The sequence below is a fragment of the Drosophila simulans genome, chromosome 3R (genome assembly GCF_016746395.2).
Source record: "Drosophila simulans strain w501 chromosome 3R, Prin_Dsim_3.1, whole genome shotgun sequence".
In the NCBI taxonomy this organism is placed as follows: domain Eukaryota; kingdom Metazoa; phylum Arthropoda; class Insecta; order Diptera; family Drosophilidae; genus Drosophila; species Drosophila simulans.
Genome location: NC_052523.2, coordinates 20,744,941 through 20,759,958, shown reverse-complemented (window position 1 = coordinate 20,759,958; position 15,018 = coordinate 20,744,941). Strand labels below are relative to the sequence as shown.

Below are 15,018 nucleotides of genomic sequence, written 5' to 3'. Positions count from 1 at the left end.
CAATACAAATTGAGAAATTTAGATAGAAAAAAAAATAGAATTTAAAGAATTTTATATTGAAGCTACATGGCAATAAACTCAGTTTGAAAACCAAGACATCGCTAAAATAGCAGGGACACAAGCCTTGATAGCCCAATTAGGATGTATCGAACTATCGACACCTATCGTTATCGGGCGAAATCAGCTGAAATTGTTTGGATTACGAGATAGTAAATAGAAATATTGAAATTACATTTTTTGGCTGTGAAATCGTAAAATTATGGCGTTCCTACTGCGAAAAGTGGCCAGGAGCGGATTGCAAAGGTGAAATTAACTAGGAAAAATTGCGTGACAACTCCCACAATAAGTGCTTGATCTTCCACAGAAATCTTATCCTGATGCGGCATGCCTCCGCTTCCACATCCGCGAATCCCGAACTTAGTGTCCAGGTAAGCGAGAGCTGTTTGAAGCGACTCCGTGAGATCTGCGTGGATGGATCCTTCCTGCGTGTGACCGTCGAAGGAGGCGGATGCTCCGGCTTTCAGTACAAATTCGATTTGGATAAGCAGCTGAACGAGGATGACCGGCAGTTTGGCGAGGCTGAGGCCAAGGTGGTGATTGATACCGTCTCGCTGGAGTACTGCAGCGGCGCCACCGTAGATTACCACAGCGAACTAATACGCGCCGGTTTCCGGATGGTGGCCAATCCGCTGGCGGAACAGGGCTGCTCCTGCGGCTCCTCCTTCTCAATCAAATTGTAAACTTTAAACTTTAGAGAATTATTTAATACACATAGAATGTTCAGTTATATACACGTCGAGGGTGGACAATAACAAAACAGGGGAGGGGGAGCGGGCGTTCCCAGTTAGTTATTTTACAACAATATACAGTAAAGCAGCTGGGCGGGATGCGCGCCGCTGTCCATGCTCATTTGCAGGCGGCCAGCTGGTCACTTAAGCTGATGACCTGCTCCGTCAGCACGCTGATTTGCTCCTCGTAGTTAATACGCGTCGTGGTCTAACGAAATCCAAGATGTTACTTGGTTTTAAAAGCACAAAACTGCAGGCACAACTCACCAACTCCTCTTCGAGCATTTGCAGGGCTCCACCCAAACTGGCCAACTGATCGTCCTTGGCCTTCAGCTCGTGCGTTGCGTTCTCCAGGCAGTTTTGTAGGTGCTGAACCTCCAGCTCGTAGGATCGCAACTTGGACTCCGCTTGCACTTTCAGTCGCATCAGATCCTCAAACTTCTTGCTGAACACACTGTAGATGAGCTGCTCCTTGGAGGGCGGCTCGGGGGGATCCTGCAGCGAGTCCCGCCCCCGCTGGCTGCCTTTCGTCTCCGACTCTGCCGGTCGAACGGTGACGCCCGCCGCCGCCGTGCTGCAGCTGCACGTGCTGAGATCCTTGCTGGGGTTCGAGACAAATGCTTGGTGCAACTTGGCCACTTCAAATTGAGCCCTCCAATGCGCCGCCTCCTTCTCGAGCAGCGCAATGCGATCCTCGGAGGTGAGTTGGTTGCTATTCGACTGCTGCTGGAGATTGTGGAGAGGAGTAGTATCGCTGCCGGTGGCGCTCAGTGCGTCCTCGCTGCCAAGCTGAAAGCACGTGAATCTGTGGGTAAATACTAAAAGAGAGATCTCAATATTACCATGCTGGCCGCATCAACCAGCTTTGTTTCCAGCTCGCTGTTCCTGTGCTGCAGCGTTTCCACCTCCTTCCTGAGTCGCTTCTCCAGTTCGTTCTGATCGCCGATGCGTTTCTCCAGTTTCTGTTCCAACGATGCTATGCGCTCCGTGTGCAGCAGCAGATCCCTTTGCTTGTCGTCAATCTGTGCATAGTCATTCGAGACATAACTCATAGCCAATTTTGAATTTCATCCCCTGGGCCTTACCAATGACGTCAGCTGCGCATTCTCCATGATTTTCTTCTGCAGTTCCTCAAAGATGAGGGCTTCCTGAGCGGCATCCGATGCTGGATCGGCATCTGGGCGGCTATTGCTCTGCAAGGCCCGTCTGCCGCCGGAATCCTTGTCCTTCTTCTTGGGCTGCTCGTGCACCGAGATTTCCTGCTGCAGCTGCGACACTCGCGACTCCAGCTGCTTGTTGCGAAAGCCCAGCGAGTCCACCTCCTGCTCCGTACGCCGCAACGAGGTGGCGTACTGCTGCAGTTGCTCCCGCAGGCTGGCCTCCTTGGACTGCTCCTCCAGCACAGCCTTCTTCAGCACCGTCGCTTGTGCCCGCAGCTGATTGGGGTTTATTTTTGGGGATTAATTGGATTAATGGGCGTTAACTGTTGCTGTCGATTTGGGGCGGAATTATACCTTTGAGTATTCTGTGGCCAGTTTCTGGTACTTGGCCTCCGGCACGGTGCCATCCATGGCTAGCGATTTCTCTGCCATCCAGGCTGGCTTTAAAGTCTATGTGGTTGCCGGCGGTGGTTTTCTTCGCACGGTTTCTAAATTGTTTTAAACAAATTGACCAACAAATAAAGCTGGCACTGCAGTGGGCACAGCCACACATTCGCAGAGAATATCACAGCGCTATGGTCGAAAATGCGCTCATTTGTGCAGTTGGTCACACTAAATACTTAACGGCTTTTTAAATAAAGAAAGAAGAAATTTACATGTTGAAATATTTTTGGATTTTTTATTGATAAAATAATTTGTGTATATGTTAAAACGTCAGCTATTTTTAAAATGAACTTCAAAATATTTGTTTTTTGTTTGCAAACTAAAAAATGTTGACTATATAATATACATTGCAAGGGTAGCATTACATTAAAAAATGTCATTTCAACCTTGACTTCTCACTTCTCAGATAGGCAAGTTGTTTTTTTCTGTTTCATCGAATTATCTTGTTTACAAGCAATAAAAAGGGAAGCGAATAATTAAGAGGTGTGAAAGGTTAAAGCCCTAAACAAACCAACTAAAGTGTTGTTAATATATGTTAAATATTTTCTTTACCCGTGACTAAGCTGATGACTAGCTCTCAAAGGCCCCATCGCAATAAATAAAGTAGATTTGTATCGTTTAAGACCTTTATTAACTATGTAGTAACATAAATTAAGTATTACCTAATAGGTACGTAATTGAAAGCTGTTTTAGCACTTAACTTAGGAATATATTATCGAAGGGCACTTTCTCGAACAGTTTGTTGGACAGCTCCCTGAAGATGATGCCGAAACTCTTGGCATATCCCACCTTCAGTTCGTTGAACACCGTCTCCCAGTTTTCGTTGAGGAATCGATTCATACCATCCGACAGGGTTTTGTCGTTGAATAGGTTCTCGAAGTTCATGTACACCCTCTTGGGATCGAAGGACACCCGGTAGTCCTTCAGTCGCATGTACTTGACGCCATCCTTCTCGAAGGGTTCGCCGATCAGGCGATGCTCGATCTTGGTGTTGATCAGCGTGACATTGGCCTTTCCATGTCCCGTGATGGGCAGCAGAAGGATGCGGCCGGACATCTCGTAGTCGCCAATCATCTCGATGCGATCCGTTCGGCTATCACAGATAATCAAGTGCTTATCCAGATCGGTTCTGAAAAGTAGAAGGTCATCAATATGAGCATCATATATTTATAACTTCTTTAGTTGAAATAGTTAAAAATGAATATTTGGGTACATTTTCATCCTGATTACTCACCTGTACCGCTGGATCTTGCTGGTGGAGATCATGTCGTGCACCTTCACATTCTTCAAGGCCTGGCGCAGATTTATTGGCGCATTGCCGGCGTCTATAACGAGTTTCTTCACGGTCAGCGGCTCGAGGGGCGGGATGCCAAATTCCTTATTGCCTGCAATGGAATCGGTGGGAGGATGACTCCAGGTCTGCCACCAAATCGGTGTGATTACTCACCCGCCTTCAGCTGCTGTATCGCCACATTGACGGCATCCACCAGGCATTTGTCGAAGTTCGCGTCCCGTTTGCACTTGGGAAAGCCTTCGGCTGAAAAGTCGAGACGAAAATCGGTTTAGTCGCGCTTGGTCATGACATTGAAATCTCGCCGCCTCGCGGATTGCGGAAGTGCCACTGCCAAAATATAAAAATATAGCGGCCTGCAATTGGGCCAGCATCCATTGGCCAGAGTTCGTTGGCCACAGAAACTTGTTTGTAAACAAAACAAAAGTGTCGGCGACAGAAAAAAAATATATATGTGGATGAATACATGAGAAAAAGAAGTGAGCTAGCATATTTTAGTGGCTCAATGTCAAGTTGAGGGGCCATTTATCATGAATACATTGAGCAGACAAAGGCACACATGACCTATGCCAACGGTTTCATTAATCAGCTACACAGCGAGAAAAATTCCATAAAAATTCCGCGCTGCGGCGTGGAATGTGCGAATTAATTAACACAATTCAATCGCCGTGCGGTTACATATGTATGTCCTTCTTTGCGATAATCGTAAATTTGTGTCACAAGCGGAAGTGTAAGTGTGAATGTGGTGAATGTGGATCACTGGACTGTGGTCGGTGGTGTCTGGACCGCCAAACTGGCCTGGCCAAGAGCAACCTGTTTGCAGACGATGGCTTCAATTGCATAACCTACCGTTTACAGTGGACTTCGGTGGCTGGAAACCTCTAATGCCGCCAAAAAACCGATCTTAATTGATCTTGACCATTTAGCAGCACGCAAATGAAGCGCATAAAGTCTTATGGTCGCTTGTGTTTTTATAACCCTCCTCAATTATTCGCGTTTTTAATTGCCAAAACTATTATCTTGGAAATGGCCCATAGCATTTTTAATCACTTCATGGAAAATATTTTTATTTTACTTTTTGGTGATTCCCACGCTAATTGTTTTTAATTGCTGGATTTCTTTAGGAATTCAAAGTGAAATCTAGCTAAGATTAATGTTGAAACCAAGAAAAGTAATTATTCATGATTCTAAACTATTAAAAAATGTACTTAAAACACTTAAAAATACAATTGCCATTGTTCTGCAGCCACGTAAATATAAATATTAGTTCCAGTTCTGGGAAATTGTCAGACTTTCTTAAACTGAAAACAGTTGAAATTGACCATGAATATTTTAAAAAGGTTTAGGATGTAAAAAACCCAGTGTATAAATGTGGTAAATCCCAGAATCCCAATTTGAAGCAGCACTTAAGTCTAAGCCGGCGTGACACCCTACTGATTTTTACTGTACTTACTGTAATAACACTCCAAATTTGCATGCCACTACAGAATCTTACACAGATCGACCTTCAGGTCTGCAGGCCAAAACGCGAGTTCCCAAACCAAAAAGCGAAATTAAAGAGCCATAAACCATATCGATCACGTTTTAACCATAAATGTGGTGCCAAGCAAATAGATGTAGCCGAAGCATAGCGCCAAAGCAAATACGATCTATAAGTTTTTTGCACTTTTGACTCGCCGCAATAGTTGATGTTCGATTTGCTTAATTTATTTGTTTTTTATTTGTATTTTTTTTTTTTGGTGCAGTACTTACGCAATTCTTGCGCAGCCGTTACAGTAAGTTCCTGCGCAACCACAGCGATTAGCAGCAGCATTAGTGGTAGCGAGTATTTTGACATTTTGCGTCCGGGGGGATGTACGAAATCGGATCGGATGTACGAAATCGATTGACCAAGAGCCGCAACCAAACTTCAATTGACACTCGGCACGAAGAGATGGCTCCACGCGCGCGCGACTTCCGTTTTCGGTTCAGGTGACAGGTGGTTCTGGCCGAAGACTTATCACTGTGTACACGGGATGCGTCCGCCGATCGTCTTTTTATACCGAGCTTCAGCGGCGGCGACGGCGCCTCAACTTGGCTTTCTGATCGTTGGACGTCGGAGAGCTTTTGCGAGTCTCGAAAACCCATCGATTTTCAATCGCGCCGAGCTTTGGCCCATTAAGCCAGCCAGTGAGCGAACCACTTTTGTTTTCCGGCTCGCCGCTTTTGGCCAGGCCAAGACGGCGAAACCACCAATGACCACTGGAAGTGGAAGACAAGTGACAACAACGACCAATGACCGAGCCACCCAGCAACCCTGTGTTTGCCCTTTCGATATTATTTTCCCCCCCTGCTATTGCGGTTCATTGAACCTCACCTGGTTGTCAACATAATTTATGGCCATAATATGGGGTTTATATTGCTTATACGATATTCACGCTTCGCTCTCTTCGAGGAAGTCAAATCGAACCACTTAATCCGGGCACTTGAGCGGACTTTTAGCGTACATTCTACAAGTGCACAGGAACTAGTTTTTATTGGGTCAATATTTGGCAACATTTGGTGTGCCGAAAACACAACAGTCGAATTCTTGCACAAATGGGAAAACTAATTTTGGGTTAAGCGAATTGGGTAATCTTATTTGTGGCTACCACTAAATTAAATGCACAGTTTGGATTAACGGGCATCATTAAAACTGGAAGTCCGTAAAATAGGTAATTGGGAAATAACAAATTTTCAGAAAAAGCCAAAGATGAAACCTTAGTTGCAAACATGTATTAATATATTTGAGATTTTCACTTTCATTCCTATTTATAAATGTATAATAACAAAGCATATTAGTATGGTTATATTAACTATCAAAAATATTAAAGCTTTTGCTTTAGATTCTTCAATTTTGTTTTGCTTCATCCTATCAATTTTTTTTTATCTTTTACAACACTATTCTTTGATTGTAATTCTTCAATTGACTTCATGGTGCCGAATTCAAGTTTGTTGCCTAAGTCTTTCGTTTGGCCAGCACATTCTTTTGTCCAACTGGGCTTAGGCATGCACTTGTGTGCGTGTGGACATGAGTCTGCTGGCAAGTGTTTGGCCAAAAATAAACGGCCCAAGGACCTCGACATGTGTCTATGGAAACTGTTGCAATTGTTGTTCAAATATAAACAAACGATATGCGAGTGCTTAGCTGAGCCGGCTAACGGTATATACAAATGGTATGATGATTGGTGATAAAGTACCAGGCTATAAGTGTGGAAACCGGTTGTCGCCAGTAGTCTCTCAGCATTCATTGGGCACGCAATCTCTTCGGGGAATAGAATTATCCGAAAGAGAAGTAATTATCACTGGAATCATCAGAAAAGCTATAGGCAATAGTTTCCAAAATGCACAAATGCTATTGCGGCGTCATGAAATCGGGAAGTGAGCGGCAGCAGCAACATCTTGCGCTGCATCAAGATCGAGATCATCATCCACGTGGCGATCTCAGGTCGGTGACCTCATCTTCCAGACAAAGCCTGCGACCCACCCAATTTATAAAACGTCCAAGCCTAAAGACCGCGCCCAGATTTGGCCTAGGCCATTCCAGCACCGAGTTGGTCAATGACTTCAGTCGCCGGAACTCCACAGCCACCACGGTGAGTCACTGCTCCAGCTGCAGCTGCAGCTCCTCCCAGCAACGCCAGCAGAGCAGGGCCAAGGTTTTGCGATGGGGCTGGGAACGAACAGGAGGTATTGACACCTCGAACACGAACCACCATGAAAGGTACACGGACAATCGTCGTCTTTACGAGCAGAGCGCATGCGTCGCCAGTCGCCAGAGGAGCCAAGGTCAGGGTCAGGTTTACAGTGGCAACTCGACGCCATCGCCACGCCCAGTTGAGTACCCCAAACAGCAGGCCATCGATGAGCTGCAGCAACTGAAGGCCCTGCAGCATTTCCGCCTTATGAACACCAGCGAATGCTTCAGTGATGTCCGCCAGGATGAGCTGCGTCTGCAGCGGGCATATGATAAAATCATTTTCGGCAACTCGGACAAGTGGAACAAGGATCGGGCCAATGAGAGCAGGCAACAGGAAGTGACGAGGAGCAGCAGCAGCACCACCACACCCTATGCCCTACGGCAGAAGTTGCTCCAGCTGAGGCTCCAGGAGGAGGAGCGACATGGCAGGGGCACGGGAGCCACATGTGCTCCATTGGGAAAGAGTTGCGCACTGCGATATAACTAAACTGAAGTTCTATATAAATATAAACTATAGTGCAATATACTAGGAAACATAAAGTAAAGTTATAAATAAGAATTTAAAGTCCTCGAACTTGTTTAGATTGTAACACCAACTATACAGACAATAAATAATCAATTAACTATTTAAATAAGAAACTAACATGCATTTCACTCAAGTAAAAACACATCTCGAATTTCATATTTATTGCTAGTATGTATTTCAATTTTTCTTTTAATAAAACAGTGCTATTTTGTTACAAGTGCTTCGTCATTGTGTTCATTTTGTTTAATTTGTATTTTTTTGTTTCATTTTTTATCTCTTTTTTAAATGATTTTTTTGTTTTTTATTTTTTTTTTGCTTTGAATGCATTATTAATTTACCCCATCTGTCTTTTCTAATTTCCTTCTTGAGGTCAATTACGCTTTAATTTTACGATATTACGTTATAGATTTTTTATGACTTGTGTTTTTGGGGGTTGAAAACAGCCGATGTCGTACTGGATCGCATTATTACAAGTACATATATAGTCGTAAATATACGTTGAATTCATTACAACATTGAACAGAGTACTAGAGTGTGAAATAGACGAGGACTCATGCTTTTGCTTTTGTTTTTGTATTTGTTTTTTTTTTGTTTGTCCGTAGGTTACGCGATTGTTGTTAGTAGGTTGCTTGGTTGTCGGGCGGGGATTGGATTGGATTGGATTATACAAACGAAACCATTTTGGGTAACTTGCGTCCGGCGACATCGCTCCGGATCGCTGCCTGCCTGCCTGGGCATAATACTTGTAATTGAATGTGGCGGCCTTTAGCACTAGAATGTTGCGACGTTAGTCGTAGAATGCAAAATACACGAAGTGTACACAAGTACACTTGTACGATAAACAGAGTGTGTGTGTCTGTGTTTGTTGCGCTGCTGTTTACAAATATTTTATTACTTGCTTATTTTTGTTTCGATTTTTTTTCTATATTTCGTGTGAGTTTCACATGCACTTAATGGGTCTGGGGCCGCTGCTTTCCTTTCGTCTGGTCGGGGGATTTAAAGGGGTAACATTATCTGCCTCGTCGCTGACATCAGCAGAGAGCACACAGTGCCGCTCAAAAGCGTTCGCCTTAAGGTAGATTTTCAATTCGGGTTTATTTTTGTCTATATAAACATACTTTTCAGGGTTCTCCTTAAAATCGTGTGTGCGTGCTTGCCTGTGTGTGTGTGTGGAGTGTTTTTGTAACGCAAACAGTTAAAAAATATTCACAATATTTGTTTATTTTAATATTTTTGGTGTAAACAATTCAAGCTTATATAGCTTGCAACTAAAATTGCTTTCCTCGTTTTAAAACTAAGTAAACATGTATCGATGTCAAATATTACAAAAATAAATCGTGCCGCGAGTACATACATATGTAATATGTAGTAACTTCAACTCACATTTAAAAGCATTCTCGTACAGTTTAATTAACATAAAAGTTAACATTGTTACCATTTGCTAATATTCCCTTTAGATACGCAAAAAAACAAGGAAGAACGGAAGTGTGGTTAAAGACCTTTGCCAAAAGTGCCGCCAGGATCGGCCTACACAATTAAAATGCTGTGCGAGTTGGAAATGCAAATTAAAATACAATCGGTGCGTGCACTTATGGTACCTACTGTACGGATGATCTGAGCATGTGTATGTGTGTGTGAGTGTGTGGGCTTTGCGCAAGGAAATATTATAACAAAATTAATACATTAGGAGATAAAATATTCTTGCTTATGCAGTGTCTTACACTACCATTAGTTTGAACTAAAGTGTCTCGATTTGTGTTTTCTGGTTTCTTGATTTCCTTTCATTCGTTTCGTTTTCCTTATTTGATTTTGTTTTTGTTTTTCCTTTTCAAATGAAAGATAGGCTAATTTGTGTAGATTCATATACCCCATATAACGTTGCTCACGATTCGATTACACGTTTATGATAAAAACAAACTCTCTGCGCTTTCCGTTGAATGTGGACACACGGATTCTCCTTTCTGTTTTCCCTATTTGTGTTTTGGGTGTGTGGCCGTTTGTAGTTGCTGTTGTTGTTGTGCTTCGTTCGCTGTGTGCAGTGTTTATTTTTTCTTGTTTTTATTGTTGGCTCCGCGTGGCGGTGTCAAAGGACGTCCTGAGCTGCCAAAGTTGGGATATACAAATCGTCGCTTGTCGGCGGGTTTCAATATCTGGAAGGAGCACATCAATGTGTCGTCCACGGACATCATGGCACCTGCAAACGTAATCAATAATGATTAATCAATTCATTAGAAGCGGGTGTCGTGCATAGGTAGTTTCATTCTCGGTATTGATTATTGATTATTTTCAAATGCGCATTTTCCGAGTTGAAATTAAATCTGGTTGTCAGCTTTCACTTGCCGACAGCTTATCGGTAGGCAAAATCACCGAGTACAAGGGTGCAACGTGGTTGTTCTCCAAATAAACAAGGTTTATCTCCGACTAAAGTCCCCGAACAATGATGATCACTTACCCGCGTTGTCGAACTCCCCGCAGTAGTTGGGCGCCGAGAAGAGCGTCACTAGCTGACGTTTGGCAAAGAACTCATAACCGTCCTCCACCACCTGATGAGCCCGACAGATCAGGTCAAATTCGTGCTTCTGTAAAAATTTACCCACAACCTGCAAGAGCGAATGCGTAAACAACATTGAGGAGAACAGTGCAATGCGAAGAACCCACCTCTGCTCCAAATGTGAAGCTCACGCCGCGATCATTCTCGCCCCAGCCCATGGTATCCTTATCCGGATCCGACCACAGCAGATCGCACAGCAGTCCCTGATCGGGCACGTCTGTGGGACGCATGATGCGCCGTATCTGCTCCATGGACGACAGATCTGGACTCAGGCCGCCGTGGCAACAGAAGATCTTCTCATCCACGATGGCGGCCACCGGCAGGCAGTTGAAGCAGTCCGTGAAAGTTTTCCACAGCTTGATGGTGTAGCGACGTTTGCATTCGTCATAGAACCTGCCAATTAAGTGCAATTAGTTGAGTAATTTTATGGATTATTGCTATAGAATGTGGCATTTACTTTATGTATGTGGAGTATGGCTAATTTAATTGTAATAGATATCGTTGTGTGCGTCAATAAACTAGAAAGTATTAATAAGCTTGGAAGCATAGGTAGACATCAATATGTCTGGGAAATGTTTAAGCTCACGTAAACAATAAACAACTATAAATTCTATAGAATGTATAAAAGTACATACTCATCAGAAGTAAATACGAGTAGTAAGAATAATATAAAGTGTAATCAAATGAGTAGCTGTAATCTAAGCAGGAACGTAAATTGTTTCGGTGCTGCACTGAACAGTTTGCTACCTATTTCACCAAGCTTCATCCTGTCATTGGAGACCTCCCCCACTTACCCGTAGATGCGGTTGATGCTGGCGCACTCATGGTTGCCGCGCAGCAAGAAGAAGTTCTCCGCGTACTTGATCTTGTAGGCCAGCAGCAGGCATATCGTCTCCAGGGACTGCTTGCCACGATCGACGTAGTCGCCCAGGAACAGGTAGTTGGACTCGGGCGGAAAGCCGCCGTATTCGAACAGGCGCAAGAGGTCATAGTATTGTCCGTGTATGTCGCCGCAGATCTTCAGCGGTGCCTCCAGCTCCAGGAGTATGGGCTGCGACAGGAATATCTCGCGGGACTTGAGGCACAGGCTGCGGATCTCGCTCTCTGATAGCTGCACATTTTTTCCCGGTCGTGCGCCGCGCACTGCAATGGAAAACCAAACAGGGAAAATTTACGTTAAGGTGATAAGAGTGGGTGGTGGTTGGGTGGCAAGGCATGTGGAATGGGCAAGGTAGTGGGAACCCTAACACCTACCCTCCAGCAGGCGCGAGATGATACTGTCGATGTTCATGATATCCGACATCTTTGTGGGCCCGCTTGCTCCGCTTCCCGAATTTCGCTTATCCGCCGATTGCAGCAACTGCTATTTCCCGTAGCCCGTGTATTTTCGGTATACGTTCGTTATGTATGTTATTTCATCGATGGGCACGGGCTGCGTGTGCCTGTGTGTGTGTGCGCCGTGTCCGTGTGCGGATGGAAACTCGGTGCTGCGCTAATCTCGCCCTTTGGTCAGCCGGATGCACGGATTCGCGGATTCACTGCCTCGGTTGCTCACCCCTCTGAGGTTGGCTGACTTTAATCGTTCCGATCCTTAGCCAGCTGCCCTTTTATTGCATTTAATGCACGTTTTACTCGCGACGTACTAAGAAATTTTCATCTACGTTGGTTAGTGACGTCGATTGTTTACAGCGCGAGTCGATTGCCTATCGATTGCCTATCCATTGCACGACACGCAGCTATCGGTAACAGGTAGTGTGACCGGAATATGCAAATTCATTTAAAAAACAATATTTTATAAGTTAAGTGCGGTCCTTTGAAATGGGTGACAAGTACTCATAAAGAAATATATTTCTCTTATGATATATTAGCTATTAAACGTATCGTTGACATCAATACCCAAAATATTAAGTTTATATTATATTATATTTATTGACTCATTTTGGGTTATCATCGCTGTCATTGAAGCTCCTCCCGCCCTCCGTGGTGTTGAACATCACCCTCTTCCTGGGCAGCGGCACTGGCCTCGAACTCAAGGACGACTTGGAAGCTCCTCGAATAGTGGCCGCCGGCTTGACCAGGATCTCCTCCAGACGAGCCTTGAAATCGCGACTAACTAGTCTTTGTGGACTGGGGCTTCGAGATTGCTGCTCGCTGCTATCCGTTTGTTCATCTTCCTGATCTTCTTCTTGGGAGCTGGCTATATCCTCCTCAGACTTTTCGGAGATCGCAGACATCGGGATCCCTTTGCCTGGAACCTCCATGGGTTTGAGTGGACTCTTGTGCTTCAGCAACATTTCCGCGCGTTCCGAGAACTTGGCGGAGCACAGTTTTTCGACAAACTTGCGGATGCGATTTCGAGTGGCATAAAAATGTGGATGTTGCTAATGGGTATTCCAAAATTGTTAATGGTTCATTAGTTTACGACAGTTAAAGGCTTACCAGTTTCAGTTTGTTGCGGTGCTCTGTCAGCTCGGAGTTCACTCTCTTCAGGGAGGTATGGGAAATACCCTTGGACTTCATATCGAAGCCGTGAGGCATCAACTTCCGGTTGACCATCTTCCGGGCATCCTTGCGAGTAATTGGTTTTTGAGGGCTCCTTGAAACATGTGGGGGTTATTCATACTCTAAGAAAATGTTAAGCTTTCAAAGCACTCACTTTATGATTCTTCCAGAAGGCTTGATCGTTTTTGGCTTTGGATCCTCTCGTGGTGATTCCGACCCGGAGCTGGGAACATCGGTGCCCTCCTCCTCTGTCAGGCTGCGCTCCTCTTCGTTCTCCGTCTCTTCTTGGCTGAGACTATCGCTTACGTCCGTGGTTTCCTTCGTTTCCGGCTTACTAGGAATAGGTTCTCTTGGGGATTTAGTATAAGTTGGATTGCTGCCCGAACTTCCAGCACTTGACTGCTCCTTTTCCACCACTTGAACTTGGGTCACCAGCTGTGGGAATGGTTTCTCCGAACTTTTCCGTGGCGCCTCCTCAATGGAATAAGTGTCATCGTCATGTTTCTGTTTGAGGAACTCGTTCTCCACCTGCTTGCGAATCCGATCAATGTTGGTTTCCTCCTTGCGAACCACCGGTTTGGGTATTTTCGAGGCAACTGGCACAGTCTGCACAGGCTCTGGCGGCACCTTTTGTACACTCAACTGCTTGAGTTCTCGCTCCAGTGCCTCCAGCTTCTCCTTATAGCCCTCCTCAAGGTGATAGACAACCTCTTCCAGCCTGTGTGCGCTGACCTTGCCAATCTCTGCCACCTTCTCGGTAAGTATGCGCTCCAGGTCCTCCAGACACGGCGTGGTTACCCGATCTTCCAGCGGAGGCGTGCTGGCGGATGCCTCTTTACTCTGCTCGAGCGCGTGGCTCAGACCCTCCAGCCTCTTGTTAATGTCCTAAAAGGATAGAAATTGTAATGGTACTCCCACAAAGTAAGGATTACTTGATCCTACCTGTATGAACTGCTCGTTGCTCTGCTTTAGCTGCGTTTGCCACTCCTCGAAGTTGCTCAGTCGCTCCACCAATCCTGTGAGTTGCTCCTTCCGTTCGCTGGCCTCGCTTTGCCTGGCCTCTCCGCTGTCCTCGTCCTTCTCCTTCGGCTCCGCCAGATTGCTCTGGATGCCTACGTGCCGCTGCTCCTGTCGCGGACTTACCCGCTTTGATCCCGTGCTCCGCTCCTTAATGTTCCGCTCGGCGGCATTCAGGCGCTCCTTTAGCTGCTTGATCTCCAGCTCCATTTTGATGGTGTTTATCAGGTGTACATCGGTGGCCTTATCCCGATCCTTCTCCTTCCCTGTGGCGGATGTCAGACTTGGCGGTGAGGCCACACGATGCTTTCGACCAATGTGCACATTCAAGGCCTCGTTGCTGATGAAATTCTTGGTGCACAGATGACAGGGGTAGACCACCTCACGAATGGCCTCGATCTGGGTGATTCTCTTGTGCAGCTGCACCACTTCGTTGTTGGACTCACTCAGGGACTTTCGCAGCGTGGCTATCTCCTCCTGGGCCGTCGTATGCGCCTCCTTCAGATCTGTGACACATTCGTCCAGGTAAGTGCGACAGCACATCAAATACTGTATGGCATACTGAGACATCACAAAGTACTTGGCAATGCCACTGTCCAGAATGTGAGTTTCCAGCACTGTGCCCAGTGGTGCCTCCGAAAGGTGGGCCAACGCCTTGTCCACCAGCTCGAAGTTCTGCTCCCTGAGAATCCGCTCCGTTTCATAGGATCCTGCCAGAAATACCGCTGTGAGGTAAGTGACTACCTACTATTATCATAATTTTCCATACCCATAAGTCTCCAATCCAGTGGACCATCACGATACTGTCTTAGTTTGAAGCCCGTTTCCCGGACCATCTGCGGATATTTGCCCTTGAATCCCATTTCTTTGAATCTGAATCACCCAGGACTGCAAAAAAATCGAAAGTTTGTTTACTTCTTCTTCGCCTTCTTTGTTTTGCTTCCGTTCTTTGCCAAACTTTATATTCCACTTTTTTCCCACCCTTTGTGTTTGGTTAGTTTTTGGTTACACGTTGCCAAAG

At 45.4% G+C, this 15,018-nt stretch overlaps 6 protein-coding genes across 6 annotated transcripts; 2 read left to right on the top strand and 4 right to left on the bottom strand.

Moving 5' to 3' along the window:
• Nucleotides 1–142: 142 nt before the first annotated feature.
• On the top strand, nucleotides 143–787 carry LOC6739767 (iron-sulfur cluster assembly 2 homolog, mitochondrial). The gene is made up of 2 exons (XM_002076625.3): nucleotides 143–303; nucleotides 365–787. The coding sequence occupies exons 1-2, from the start codon at nucleotides 260–262 to the stop codon at nucleotides 738–740; spliced, it is 420 nt and encodes a 139-aa protein (XP_002076661.1). The 5' UTR covers nucleotides 143–259; the 3' UTR covers nucleotides 741–787.
• On the bottom strand, nucleotides 743–2,563 carry LOC6739769 (protein phosphatase 1 regulatory subunit 21). Its single transcript, XM_002076624.4, has 5 exons — nucleotides 2,303–2,563; nucleotides 1,874–2,224; nucleotides 1,631–1,810; nucleotides 1,056–1,577; nucleotides 743–996 (listed from the first exon to the last, which is right to left on the bottom strand). The coding sequence occupies exons 1-5, from the start codon at nucleotides 2,378–2,380 to the stop codon at nucleotides 907–909; spliced, it is 1,221 nt and encodes a 406-aa protein (XP_002076660.1). The 5' UTR covers nucleotides 2,381–2,563; the 3' UTR covers nucleotides 743–906.
• A 441-nt stretch (nucleotides 2,564–3,004) lies between these two features.
• Nucleotides 3,005–5,718, bottom strand: LOC27208186 (protein takeout). Its single transcript, XM_016183793.2, has 4 exons — nucleotides 5,436–5,718; nucleotides 3,840–3,929; nucleotides 3,627–3,777; nucleotides 3,005–3,521 (listed from the first exon to the last, which is right to left on the bottom strand). The coding sequence occupies exons 1-4, from the start codon at nucleotides 5,518–5,520 to the stop codon at nucleotides 3,089–3,091; spliced, it is 759 nt and encodes a 252-aa protein (XP_016036061.1). The 5' UTR covers nucleotides 5,521–5,718; the 3' UTR covers nucleotides 3,005–3,088.
• Nucleotides 5,719–6,621: 903 nt separating this feature from the next.
• On the top strand, nucleotides 6,622–8,622 carry LOC6729420. Its single transcript, XM_002104699.4, has one exon. It carries the CDS (start codon nucleotides 7,046–7,048, stop codon nucleotides 7,886–7,888), a length of 843 nt encoding a protein of 280 aa, XP_002104735.1. The 5' UTR covers nucleotides 6,622–7,045; the 3' UTR covers nucleotides 7,889–8,622.
• A 508-nt stretch (nucleotides 8,623–9,130) lies between these two features.
• Nucleotides 9,131–12,179, bottom strand: LOC6729419 (serine/threonine-protein phosphatase alpha-1 isoform). The gene is made up of 5 exons (XM_002104698.4): nucleotides 11,733–12,179; nucleotides 11,273–11,621; nucleotides 10,586–10,871; nucleotides 10,380–10,527; nucleotides 9,131–10,121 (listed from the first exon to the last, which is right to left on the bottom strand). Exons 1-5 carry the CDS (start codon nucleotides 11,779–11,781, stop codon nucleotides 9,970–9,972), a joined length of 984 nt encoding a protein of 327 aa, XP_002104734.2. The 5' UTR covers nucleotides 11,782–12,179; the 3' UTR covers nucleotides 9,131–9,969.
• LOC6729418 (zinc finger protein DZIP1) lies at nucleotides 11,892–14,985 on the bottom strand. The gene is made up of 5 exons (XM_002104697.3): nucleotides 14,767–14,985; nucleotides 13,923–14,707; nucleotides 13,135–13,865; nucleotides 12,918–13,074; nucleotides 11,892–12,859 (listed from the first exon to the last, which is right to left on the bottom strand). The coding sequence occupies exons 1-5, from the start codon at nucleotides 14,858–14,860 to the stop codon at nucleotides 12,413–12,415; spliced, it is 2,214 nt and encodes a 737-aa protein (XP_002104733.1). The 5' UTR covers nucleotides 14,861–14,985; the 3' UTR covers nucleotides 11,892–12,412.
• Nucleotides 14,986–15,018: the final 33 nt, after the last annotated feature.